Source organism: Acomys minous (assembly GCF_964271855.1).
Source record: "Acomys minous genome assembly, chromosome: 16".
In the NCBI taxonomy this organism is placed as follows: domain Eukaryota; kingdom Metazoa; phylum Chordata; class Mammalia; order Rodentia; family Muridae; genus Acomys; species Acomys minous.
The window spans coordinates 60,892,543-60,905,144 of record NC_140498.1 but is presented as its reverse complement, the minus strand read 5'-3'; the positions used below and the strand labels follow the sequence as shown (position 1 = coordinate 60,905,144).

Here is a 12,602-nt window from a genome sequence, read left to right as displayed (position 1 = left end):
GCATCTCAAGGAATGCTAAGAATGTGCAGAGGCTTTCCTTGCAGGGGGCAGGGTTGGAGATAGAAGTGGGATTTAACAGAGCATGCAGGGGAGGCAGAGGGCAACTGCAGATGCCAACTGAACACCCACAATGGGGAGGATCAGAAAGGTGAGCTGCAGGAGCTGGTGTGGTGGGGCCTCCCTGGGGTTGTGTGATATGCAGAGGCCAGATCCGGCTACCTTTGGGGTCCTATGTGACCCTAGTGCCTTCCTGAACCTGGACCTGGACCTGGCCACTGCATAACTTCCTATGGGGCTGTATTTGGACAATTTTTTGGAGCTTGGGCTGGTGTATAGAAATGCTCTAGGAAGGATGCCAACCTTGGGAAAGCCTTAATTTCTGTGGGATCTTCTACAAGTTCTGCCCTTAGTATTTAGGTGTAAGATCCTCTCTCCTCTCGAGTTTGTCTCATTGTATGAAGCTTCAATTGACTTCATAAACATCTCCCTTTCATTTCATTTCCCCCTGTGAGCAGTATACAAGATGCAATTCTTACAAACCTTACTAGACATAAGACATAGCTTGTGCAAAACCTCCTGACCTCAGCTTTTGTACTTTCTATCTTCCACTTCTCCTTTCTTTCTCATCCTCTGGGACCTTCCAGTTAGGACTCTGTCACTGATGTGTAAGTCACTGGGGTCCTTAAGACATATGTTTGGCAACATCATTGCTGGGTAAATGTCTTAAGTGGCTAGGCTTGCTGTGTCCAGTCCATATTTAAATTGTTCACAACATAACCTGCAGACTAAATTTAGAGAAAGTTAAAGGCAGCAGATGTAGAATACAAAATCTGTTTTTAGCTATCATTACAGAGATTTTTTATTAGTTAATTTTGTATTTGTGTGTATTGTGATGTCTGTGTGAGATGGCATATTAATTCTAGCACAGCTGCATCTAATGTCTTTGACAAAATGCTTTCTGATAAAGCTATGCTAACTCAGGTGGCCATGATGTCTGTCTCTTGCTTCCCAGAGAAATGGCCTTGCTTTCTACTTGACTAAACTTCCTACGTTCTTTAATTAAAGGACTCTACCACAGCAGAGTTTTTAAATAACTCATTTTAGTCAATTAGTGAACCGTCCATTTCCATATCAGGAATAAAGATGTTCATGTGGATCATGGCTTCTGCCTTCTGAATAGAACAGGATGCACAGTTTATGTTTACACTGCAGGGTGAGGCAGGACAGGCCGTAACTAGCTAACAGACTAATGTTTAGGAAAGTCAACTGCGAGAGTCAATACTATGAAGAACGACCTGATTGAGGCAAGGTGAGTGATGATGTCATCTCCCAGCATGGATTAACTCATGCATGTGAATGGAAACAGAAGCCCCATGTGTCTGAGACAAAGCTAGGGTACTTGGTGTTTGAGTTGCTGGATTTTTTTTTTTTTTGTCTCCATCCAGTGTTGCCTAACTATATGTACATTCCTCTCAATTAGAATGGGAAGGTTTATTCTGTTCCATTGTACATTGTAAAGATATAACCTGTTTCCAGATTTTAGAAAATATAGCTATCAAAAGATTTTCTGGAGTGTCAGAAGAGTCTTTGTTCTCTTGAATAGTGTATGACCTGTTGCAGACCATTAGGATCATTGAAGTTGATTAAAATGCATTTTCACTGTGAGTCCATAATGACCAATATCAGAATATTATTTGTCAAATCAGACTCTAGGTAACGTCATATCTTTAAACACTTATCTCCTCTTTTTTGGCCATCTTAGGGGAGCTTTTGTACTAGGAGTTTACCTAGATGGTTTTTTGTGGATGAGATTTGAGTGTCTGTAGACTCAACCCATTTTATGTATTTGTTTCTACTGTGTTGAGTTTGAAATTGTTCGGCTTCCTTCTCATGCTGTCACACATTCACAACTATAGACTGTACCCCTAAATCACATCAGACATAGTAGAAGCCGTTAGTAATCAATGTTAAGCTATTTTGCTGGCCGTATTTTTAATTAATTTTTAAATTTTAATTTTAGTTAATTAATTTTAATTACTGTACTAAATAATTAAATCCCTTTACATCCTGACCTGTCCCTCCTCTACTCCCAGTCACACGACCATTCCCCCTTTCCCCAAGGAGCCCTCCTTCTCCTCAGTGAAGGGGAGGCCCACAAGTGTTATCAACCTCCCCTGGCATCTCAAGCTGCAGAAGGACTAAGAACATCCTTTCCCACTATTGCCTAAAGAGGCAGCCCAGATAGGGAAAAAGGGATCCAAAGTCAGACAGCATAGTGAAGATGGCTCCTATTCCCATTGTTAGGGGACCCACACGTTCACCAAACTGCACATCTTCTATATATGTGTAGTCAGCCTATGTATGCTCTTTGATTATGGTTCAGTTTCTGTGAGTCCCCATGAGCTCAAGATAGTTGACTGTAGGTTTTCTGTGGTGTTCTCAATCACCCAGGATCCCTCTATCTTTCCTGCCAACCTTCCCCCAAATTCCCTGCGCTCTGCCTATTGTTTGGCTCTGGGTCTCTGCATCTGCTTCCATTAGGTGCTGGAGGAAGACTCTCAGAAAACACTTATGCTAGGAGCCTGTCTGCACGTACAGCAGAGTGTCATTAATAGTGTCAGTGATTGGCTCTTTCTCCTTTGGAGAGGTCTTATGCTGATCAGCAACTTATTTGTTTGCCATTTCTTCAATCTCTAATCCATCTTTATCCTTATACTTTTTATAGCAAGATGAATTTTGGGTCGAAGGCTTTAAGGGTGGTTTCGTGTCCCCCTCCCTCCACTCGAAGTCCCACCTGGCTATATAGTCTTGGCAACTTGAGAGTCTTAACTCCTGATGCTACAGGTCTCAGCTGGAGTCACCCACATAGACTGCAAGGACCCTTCCTTTCGCAAAGATGCCCCCTTCCCCAGAAGAATGTTAATTCATAACATGGCTGTACTCTTAAGAGATCACATGCAAAGACTTTCTTAGGTATATGTAACCCAGCAGGCAAGAGATCACATCCAAAGGTCTTCTACGTCTGTGTGATCCCGTTGTAATACAAAACATGCCTTTAATCCAGGAGACGGAAGCAAACAGATTTGAGTTTAAGGACAGCCTGGTATAGAGCAAGTATCTAGTAAAGAAAAGTAGATCCATATATGGTAATATAGTCCTTTAATCCTAATTGAAGGTGAAGTGAATTTAAAGAAGGAAGCAGCACCCAGGCTTGAAAGTGATATGATTGTGTGGAAGAAGAGGTGATGAATCAGAGAAGATGTGGTAGAATAGGATATGGCCCACGCCCACTAGAGAGACCCAGGGAAGCTACTGAAGAGGCATTTGTACAGAGATAGGAAGCAGTTTTACCAGAAACCAGACCACAAACAAAATGAGATGTCTTTCTCTTGCCAAAAACTCAATGATGGTTCCATTACTTTAGGGATTTTCTTCTGCTAAAATTAAACTAAGTTCTTAACAAATGAATATTTATAAAAGTGTAGTCTTGAAGGTAAGTAAATACTTAAATAGAAATGGATCAGGGTATAATGATTCTACAAGCAGTATTGCTGCTGGGCAGTGGTGGCATATGCCTTTAATCCCAGCATTTGGGAGGCCGAGGCAGGCAGATTGCTGTGAGTTCGAGGCCAGTCTGGTCCACAAAGGGAGTCCAGGACAGTCAAGGATACACAGAGAAACCCTGTCTTGAAAAACAACACACACACAAAAAAACCCCAAACAAAAAACCAAACAACAACAAAAGTACTATTGCTACCCAGCACATCTTCTACAGTGGGCAGATGAAAAACACAGTTTTTTTAGTCAAGGTTCTCAACATGAGCACAACTGGTCGAGTAGATCTCATTCTGTGTATTTTGAAAGTAAATTTTTTGAATGTCTCACAACTGTGGTCCAGCTAATTCAACCTGGGCTATCTACCAAAAGACGTAAAGACTCCAGAACTTGTTTGATCCATGAGGCTGGATGTCTTATCTGGTGCTCAGTATACTCCAGAACTCCAAAAATTAGGATGTAAAGACACTAAAGAAATGAAAATTTCCTAGCCAAGACTAATGAAAACAGGCAAAGAAAGAAAGCTTCCTTCTACATTATCTTCTTTATATGTAGGTTGACACCCATAGCTGTGGCCCTGATTAAAGATCAATATTATCATCTCAAAAGATCCACATTAAAGAAAGGTCTTTCCAGTTTGAAAGCTTTATTTCAGAAAACTCTCTCCAAAAAGAAAGCATGGGGTACTATATCGTGAGTATGGACAAATTCATATAGAGTTCTGCCTATTCCTACTCATGCTCAACTAGCACATCCATGTCTAAAGATGGTCGCAATGTAAAGACAGAGACATCTGCGGCCACTGTTGGGTAAAAATCATGCAGGAACATATATAAATTATAAAAAGAAGGACACACTTGCTTTCATAGAGGACCCGAAAGAGTTCATTTTAACTAGCCCTGTCTGCTCTGATTGAGGCCCGTGACATCACTGTAGAGAATTCCATTCCTTCTTATTTTCTAAGCCTTGTTTTTATTTTATGATTACAGGTGTTTTCCTGTATATATTTGTACACAGTGCCTACAAAGACCAAGAAGATCTTAGATGTCCTGGGGCAGAAATTACAGCAGGTTGTTAGCTACCATAGAGCTTCTGGAAATTCATAAAGCATCTTCGTTACTATCTGTTGCTCTAGTCCCAGGCGTTCTGACACCATCTCCTGGCCTCCCTGGCCGCCAATCCTAAATCGGATACAAAGACGTGCATTCTGGGAAAACAGGACTCTGACTAGAATTAACCTGTATGGGGTTAGGTTGATGTAAGGCGTAGCTACAAAATTTATACAAATTTGATATATATTCAAGGATAGTAACAGGCCTCGAAAGTGCTGGGGTTACTGGCATGCTTTCCTAAACTTGTATAAATAAATCACTTGGTAGCCTGTGTGTCACAGCAGGGAAGCAGCATGATTGCTAGTCTGTCACCTGAGACATTACCTTGAACATCATGCCTGGCTCACTCCCTGTCCTTGCTGATTCCCTATGTCCTCTAAGAGCCCTCTGCTCAGCAGAGACCCACTGACTCTTCTTTCCTTGCTAGGGAAGGCGCCCTCATCCCCCACCCCTCCCTCCCTTCACACCTCCACTCCACCCTCCACCCCCCAGCCCTAGCACAAGTGTGGGTTTTTGTTTTTTTTTAATCACCTTTCCACTGAGCATGATGTGTTGATTAACTATAAGTGCTCTAAAATGATTATCATCTCTTTCCTGCTTTCCTCCCAGGTTTGCTTCATATCTATCAGGTGAAAGGTAGCTGCAGTTTCCCTGAACATAGCATGAAGACAGAGAACCAAAATGTTGTTTCCTATACTCTCTTTAATTTGGAATCCTCTGTGTACCTTTTCACTCTGGGACAGACTGATAACTCCACTCCAAAATGAGCAAAGGTTTTGCAAGTTGTGCACGCTGATTCCAGGAAGAAGGGAAGTGCCTGAGGGTTTTGCTGGGACCTCAGGCAAGCTCAGAAGTTGGGACCTGGTGAGCTCAAGGTCAAAGGGGGGAGGGGCCGGCATCTGAGCTCAGGCAGCCTGAGTGGCTGGTTCTCCCCTGGGGTGAGTGCAAAGGTGGAAATGCAGGGTCTTGGAGAACAAGTAGGAGTGCTACTGAAATGCAGATCTCTCCACCTAAGAAAAAAGCACTGGTCCTGCAATGGAAGCCTGTTCCAGGAACTACTGTGCTGTGTCCCTTCAGGACATTCTAGCCATAGGGAAGTGCTCCTGTCACTCAAGACTCAATGGCAAATAAGGGACACCAGGAAAGAGAGAAAGAGTGTTCTTCTGGGTGCCATGTTGTAAGTTCCTCTCTGTACTGGAGCGGACTTGAGTGACTGTGTGCAATATTCTCCGAGTGTTTTTGCTGGGTGCTGTGAGGAGAGCTCAGGCAAGGTCAGAAGACACAACATGGTAAGTGCAGAGTCACTGCTCACAGTAGGGAGGAACAGGCAGCTGAGCAGAGGAAACTGGTGTAGTGGGTCTTCCCTGGGGATGCGAGATAAGCAGCAGCAGATGTGGCCACCTGTGAGGTCCTTTTCGGTCTTAGTAATTTTCTGGACTTGGTGATGGTCTCTGACTAACTGCACTGTGTTGATTACATCTACCCAAAGCATTGGGAGCAGGGCCTTGTGAGTAGAAACATCCTTGGCAGGATTACAAACTCAGACCCCTAGTTTCTCTAACTTCTTCTAAACATCTGTTCTTAGCATGTAACATTTGGTCTAAGATATATTTGGAAGCCCGGCATTGTGGCCATCGCCCCAAATCCCAGTACTCAGGAGGCAGGTGGCTCGCTGTGAGTTAAGGCCAGCCTGGTCTACAGTGTGAGTCCATCGCAGCCAAGGCTAACACAGAGAAGCAATGCCTCAAAAGAAAGAAACAAACAATATATATATATATGTATATATATACATATGTATATATATGTGTGTGTGTGTGTGTGTGTGTATATATATATAATTTTGTGGAGGTTGTAAATGTGATCTCATGTGTTGGGTAACACTTCAGTATTAAGCTGTGATGTCCAAGAGGATAATTGGTATTGTACAGGATTTAACAATGATAGCAAGTAGAGTTTAGCTGAGAGAGAACTGCGTCTAAAACACCCCACTTCCTGACAGAGAGACACAGTTGCTTCGGGCGGCACATCCAGTATACTGCAATTAAGCTGATGAACATCTATGAAACAAATGTGGTCAAATAGCCACTGAATCAAACCACTGTACTTTATTGCTGGGAGCACACTGACTATCTAAATGGTGAACAAGCATGACACTGGGAAACAGATGTCCCACTCTGTAGAGACTAGGTAGGCCGGTTCTTCAAAATTCCTGCTTCATAGAACAAGTCTATGAGATACTCTGGACTGCTAGGCTATCTAACATTAATTACATTCAATGAATTTCTCTCGTATGTAAAGGCATGTAAAGACTTCAAAATATGAAACATTCATAAAGATTCTCTCCTGTGTGAAACCTTTCATGCCTTTGAAGATGACCATGACATTCAAAGGCTTTACCACAGACATTATATTCATGAATTTTCTGTCCAGTATGAATTCCTTCATGGCTCTGAAGAAAATTGTGATATTCAAATGCTTTAGAACATTAATTACATTCATAAGGCTTCTCTCCTGTATGAATTCATTCATGCCTTTGAAGATCCCTGTGCCATGTAAAGGCTTTACCACATTGATTACATTCATAAGGTTTCTCTCCTGTATGAATTCTCTCAAGGCTTTTAAGATGATTGTGCTGTGCAAAGGCTTTACCACATTGATTACATTCATAAGGTTTCTCTCCTGTATGAATTCTCTCATGGCGTTTAAGATGACAGTGCCGTGCAAAGGCTTTACCACATTGATTACATTCATAAGGTTTCTCTCCTGTATGAATTCTCTCATGGCTTTGAAGATGACAGTGTCGTGCAAAAGCTTTACCACATTGATTACATTCATAAGGTTTCTCTCCTGTATGAATTCTCTCATGGCTTTTAAGATGACTGTGGTGTGCAAAGGCTTTACCACATTGATTACATTCATAAGGTTTCTCTCCTGTATGAATTCTCTCATGGCTTTTAAGATGACTGTGCTGTGAAAAGGCTTTACCACATTGATTACATTCATAAGGTTTCACTCCTGTATGAATTCTCTCATGGCTTTGAAGATGACAGTGCCGTGCAAAGGCTTTACCACATTGATTACATTCATAAGGTTTCTCTCCTGTATGAATTCTCTCATGCATTTGAAGAGAACTGTGCCATGCGAAGGCTTTACCGCATTGACTACATTCATAAGGTTTCTCTCCTGTATGAATTCTCTCATGGCTTTTAAGATGACTGTGCTGTGCAAAGGCTTTACCACATTGATTACATTCATAAGGTTTCTCTTCTGTATGAATTCTTGTGTGCATTCGAAGAGATCTGCGCCATGCGAAGGCTTTACCGCATGGACTACATTCATAAGGTTTCTCTCCTGTATGAATTCTTGTGTGCATTCGAAGAGATCTGCGCCATGCGAAGGCTTTAAGGCATTGACTACATTCATAAGGTTTCTCTCCTGTATGAATTCTCTCATGGCTTTGAAGAGAACTGTGCTCTGCAAAGGCTTTACCACATTGATTACATTCATAAGGTTTCTCTCCTGTATGAATTCTCTCATGCATTTGAAGATATCTGTGCTTTGCAAAGGCTTTACCACATTGGTTACATTCATAAGGTTTCTCTCCTGTATGAATTATTTCATGCGTTTGAAGACTCTCATGCCGTGCAAAGGCTTTACCACATTGATTACATTCATAAAGTTTCTCTCCTGTATGAATTATTTTATGCTTGTCAAGAGAACTGTGCTGTGCAAAGACTTTACCACATTTTTGACATTCATAAGGTTCCTTTCCAGTATGAATTTTCTCATGAATTTGAAGAGAACGTTGATGTTCAAAGACCATAAAACATTGTTTATATTCATAGGGTTTCTCTCTAGTTTTTGTTCTTTTATGAATTTGGAGACTACTGTGACTTACAAAGGCTTTACCATACTGAATATCTTCATATGGTTTCTCTCCAACAGGAATTATTTCTTGCCCTTGAGGATGACTTTGACATGACAATGATTTACCACACTGAGTAAATAAAGAAGGTTTTCCTCTAGTGTATCTTCTTTCTTTCCTGCAACGATAATTCGCACATGTTAAAGTTATACCACATTCATTACACTGATTAATTTTTTTTTATCTCTGTGAATTAATTTTACATTTCGGTCTAATTTTAAAAGTAATCAGATCTCATGGTAATGTCAGTTTATTGACTTTCATTTTTCCTTCCTTCTTCAAGTTTTATTTTGCCTCTCCTAAGAGGCGTGTGATGTTAAGATCATGTATTGCATGGACCACATTTATAGCATCCTTTTACTATACAAGAGGGTTTTCACATGTTGGAAGAGAACTGGGAGAAGTCAGATTTACCACTGTGGTTGCATTAATATTTTTCCTGTCATGTCAGTCATACTACAATTGCAAAATGAACTGAGGCAAACAGAGGCAATCCACATTGATAATACTCATGGAAGCTTTTCTGCAGTGTGAGTTTGTGGATGTATTGCCAATGAATTGGAAAAGCCATTCATTATACACAGTATTACGTTCAGAAAGTCTACACGTTATTGGTACCACTACAAATCTTCTAATTCTTCTGGGTAAGAGAGGGTTATATTGCTTTGTTCAATGTTCCTATGGCAACACGGCTTGTATCCATAGAAGGTTTATGTGTACATCTTCTGCAGTATCTAAGTAATACGAGACTAAAGAGATTAGCAGTTGTACAATCTAGCTCACTATGATTCAAATGGTGATATTTGTTAATGCATTGTTTTGTTATCTTCTTTCTTAGAGAAATGACTTACAAAAATGAATCAGAGCCGGGCATGGTGGTGCATGCCTTTAATCCCAGCACTAGGGAGGCAGAGGCTGGTGGATCGCTATGAGTTCGAGGCCAGCCTGGTGTACAAATTGAGTGTAGGACAGCCAAGGCTACACAGAGAAACCCTGTCTCAAAACACCAAAAAACAAACAAACAAACAAACAAAAAAACCCAGATACCTGATTTTGAGGTACATGTCTTTGTCAGAATTTAATAATCATCAATACACTTCAAACAGTGCATATTTACACTCTTGCTTTTCTTTACAACTTAAAGGATGCACTAAAAGTAATTCACAGGAATATTCGTATCAACTTGCATATGAAAATTACCTTCTATATCTTCTAGAAGTATGAAGATTCTCTTCAATGTTATGGTCTTCCCAACTGTAACCTAAAATAGAGGAACCAAGAATGCATAATATATTATTGGAAATTAGGCAAAATTCAGGTTACCCTTCAGTTAACGTCAGACATCTGGCTGATTTACTCATCTAATTCATCCTTATTTTCAGTTGACATTACAATAACAAATAATAGCAATGGAGAGACAGTTGTCACTAGATTTTAAAAAGCAACATAAAATTCACAGTCCTACCTATGGCAGTGAGGTTCCTGTAGGTCTCCAGCATCACCTCTCTATAGAGACTCTTCTGGGCAGGATCCAGCAAGGTCCACTCTTCCTGAGTGAATTTCACATTCACATCATCATACGTCACTGCATCCTATAATATCTCATACAGGTGTGCAAGAGAAAGCATAATATTGATAACACTGTAACTGTGTCCTTTATTGACAATATATTCACATAATTCTGTGGCTTCCTCCACTAATTTCCTGATACAGATGTTCTAATGTAACCAAGTCATTTTATAAGGATCCTAAAAACTGAGGTCCACTTCTGTCATTCCTCACCCCTTGAATAGGATATAGCCTTGCAAGATAAACGCCAATTATAAGGGGGATGGGGAGGTAGAGAAACAGTTTAGGAATACTGGGCTCATGTCAGAGAAATTATATAAACAATTACTAATGATAAAAATGATTTTTAAACTGAGTGTAGTTTTTCATGCTGTTAATCTCAATAGTCAAGAAGCTGAGACAGGACTATCTCCTGATGTGACTGCCAGCCACGTCTATGCAATGAATACCAGGACTGCAAGAGGTCACAGCTTAATACTGAAGTGTTACCCAACACATGAGATAACATTTACAACCTCGACAAAATAAATTAATGACATATATATATATATATATATATATATATATATATATATATATATATATAGGTTGTCTGTTTGTTTATATTTTGGTTTGTTGGAGGCATTGTTTCTCTGTGTTAGACTTGGCTGCGATGGACTCACATTGCAGACCAGGATGGCCTTAAAGACACAGTGAGCTACTTGCCTCCTGAGTGCTGGGATTTGGGGCCTGTGGCACAACGCCGGGCTTCCAAATATATCTTAAACATAAATGTTTAATGCTGAGAACAGAATTTTTAGCAGAAGCTAGAGAAACCAGGGGTCTGAGTTTGTAATCCTGCCAAGGATGTTTCTACTCACAAGGCCCTGCTCCCAATGCTTTGTGTAGATGTAATCCACACAGTGCAGTTGGTCAGAGACCATCACCAAGTCCAGAAAATTACTAAGACCGAAAAGGACCTCACAGGTGGCCACATCTGCTGCTGCTTATCTCGCAGCCCCAGGGAAGACCCACTACATCAGTTTCCTCTGCTCAGCTGTCTGTTCCTCCTACTGTGAGCAGTGACTCTGCACTTACCATGTTGTGTCTTCTGACCTTGCCTGAGCTCTCCTCACAGCACCCAGCACAAACACTCAGAGCATATCGCACATGGTCACTCAAGTCCACTTCTCTACAGAGCAGAAGTTACAGCATGGTACCCAAAAGATCACTCTTTCTCTCTCTCCTAGAGTTCCTGATTGGCCACTGAGTCTTGAGTGACAGGAGCACTTCCCTATGGTTAGAGTGTGCTGAAGGGACACAGCACAGTAGTTCCTGGCACAGGCTTCCATTGCAGGACCAGTCTTTTTTTCTTAAGTGGAGAGATTTGCATTTCAGTAGCACTCCTACCTGTTCTCCAAGAGCCTGCATTTCTACCTTTGCACTCACCCCAGGGCAGAACCAGCCACTCAGGCCTCCTGAGCTCAGATGCCTGCCCCTCCCCCTTTGCCCTTGAGCTCACCAGGTCCCAACTTCTGAGCTTGCCTGAGGTCCCAGCAAAACCCTCAGGCCCTTCCCTTCTTCTTCCTGGAATCAGCATGCACAGCTTGCAAAGCCATTGCTCATTTTGGAGTGGAGTTATCAGTCTATCCCACAAGTGAAAGGGTACACAAAAGATTCCAAATTAAAGAGAGTTTAGGAAACATGATTGTTGTTTTATGGCTTCATGCTGTGTTCAGGAAAACTGCAGCAACCTTTCACATGATAGATAGGAAAAAAACCTGGGAGAAGAGCAGGCAAGAGATGATAATCATTTTGGAGGGGTTGGAAAATGGCTCTGTGGTTAAGAGCGCTGCCTGCTCTTCCAAAGGTCCTGAGTTCAATTCCCAGCAACCATATGGTGACTCACAGTCATCTACACAGCGATCTGGCGCCCTCTTCTGGTTGGCAGCCATAGAAGAAGGAGAAACACTTTATACTTAAATAAATCTTTTTAAAAAATAGAGAGAATCATTTTGAAGCACTAAAACTTGAATCAACACATCATCCTCAGTGGAAAGGGGATTAAAAAGAAAACAAAAACTCACAATTGTGCTAGGGCTGGAGGTGGGGCTGGGGTAGAGGATGGAGTGGAGGTGTGAAGGGAGGGAGGGGTGGGGATGAGGGCGCCTTCCCCAGCAAGGAGAGAAGAGTCAGTGGGTCTCTGCTGAGCAGAGGGCTCTTAGAGGACATAGGGAATCAGCAAGGGCAGGGAGTGAGCCAGGCATGATGTTCAAGGTAATGTCTCAGGTGACAGACTAGCAGTCATGCTGCTTCCCTGCTGTGACACACAGGTACCCAGGTGCTTTTTAATTACACAAGTTTCAGATAATATGCCAGCAACCCCAGCACATTGGAGGCCAATTCATATCCTTGAATTTGACACCTTGGCTTTGTGAGGATCAGAACAAATAGGAGGTGTG

General features: G+C 41.6%; 2 protein-coding genes across 7 annotated transcripts in view; one reads left to right on the top strand and one right to left on the bottom strand.

Annotated features, from left to right (window-relative positions):
* LOC311587536 (uncharacterized protein) overlaps positions 1–12,602 on the bottom strand; it is a 304,514-nt gene that overhangs the window by 121,639 nt on the left and 170,273 nt on the right. For 3 of the 4 annotated variants that reach the window (XM_084764484.1, XM_084764487.1, XM_084764486.1), the window contains 3 exons: positions 10,058–10,184; positions 9,793–9,853; positions 5,350–8,710 (listed from right to left, as the gene is read on the bottom strand). In XM_084764484.1, coding sequence (XP_084620610.1) covers positions 7,189–8,710; positions 9,793–9,853; positions 10,058–10,184 — 1,710 coding nt within the window. In that variant the 3' untranslated portion in view covers positions 5,350–7,188. Of the gene's footprint in view, positions 1–5,349; positions 8,711–9,792; positions 9,854–10,057; positions 10,185–12,602 lie in introns of those variants that run through there. The other variant, XM_084764485.1, reaches the window with a different exon arrangement.
* LOC311587538 (uncharacterized protein) overlaps positions 1–12,602 on the top strand; it is a 106,346-nt gene that overhangs the window by 763 nt on the left and 92,981 nt on the right. The window lies entirely within an intron of this gene.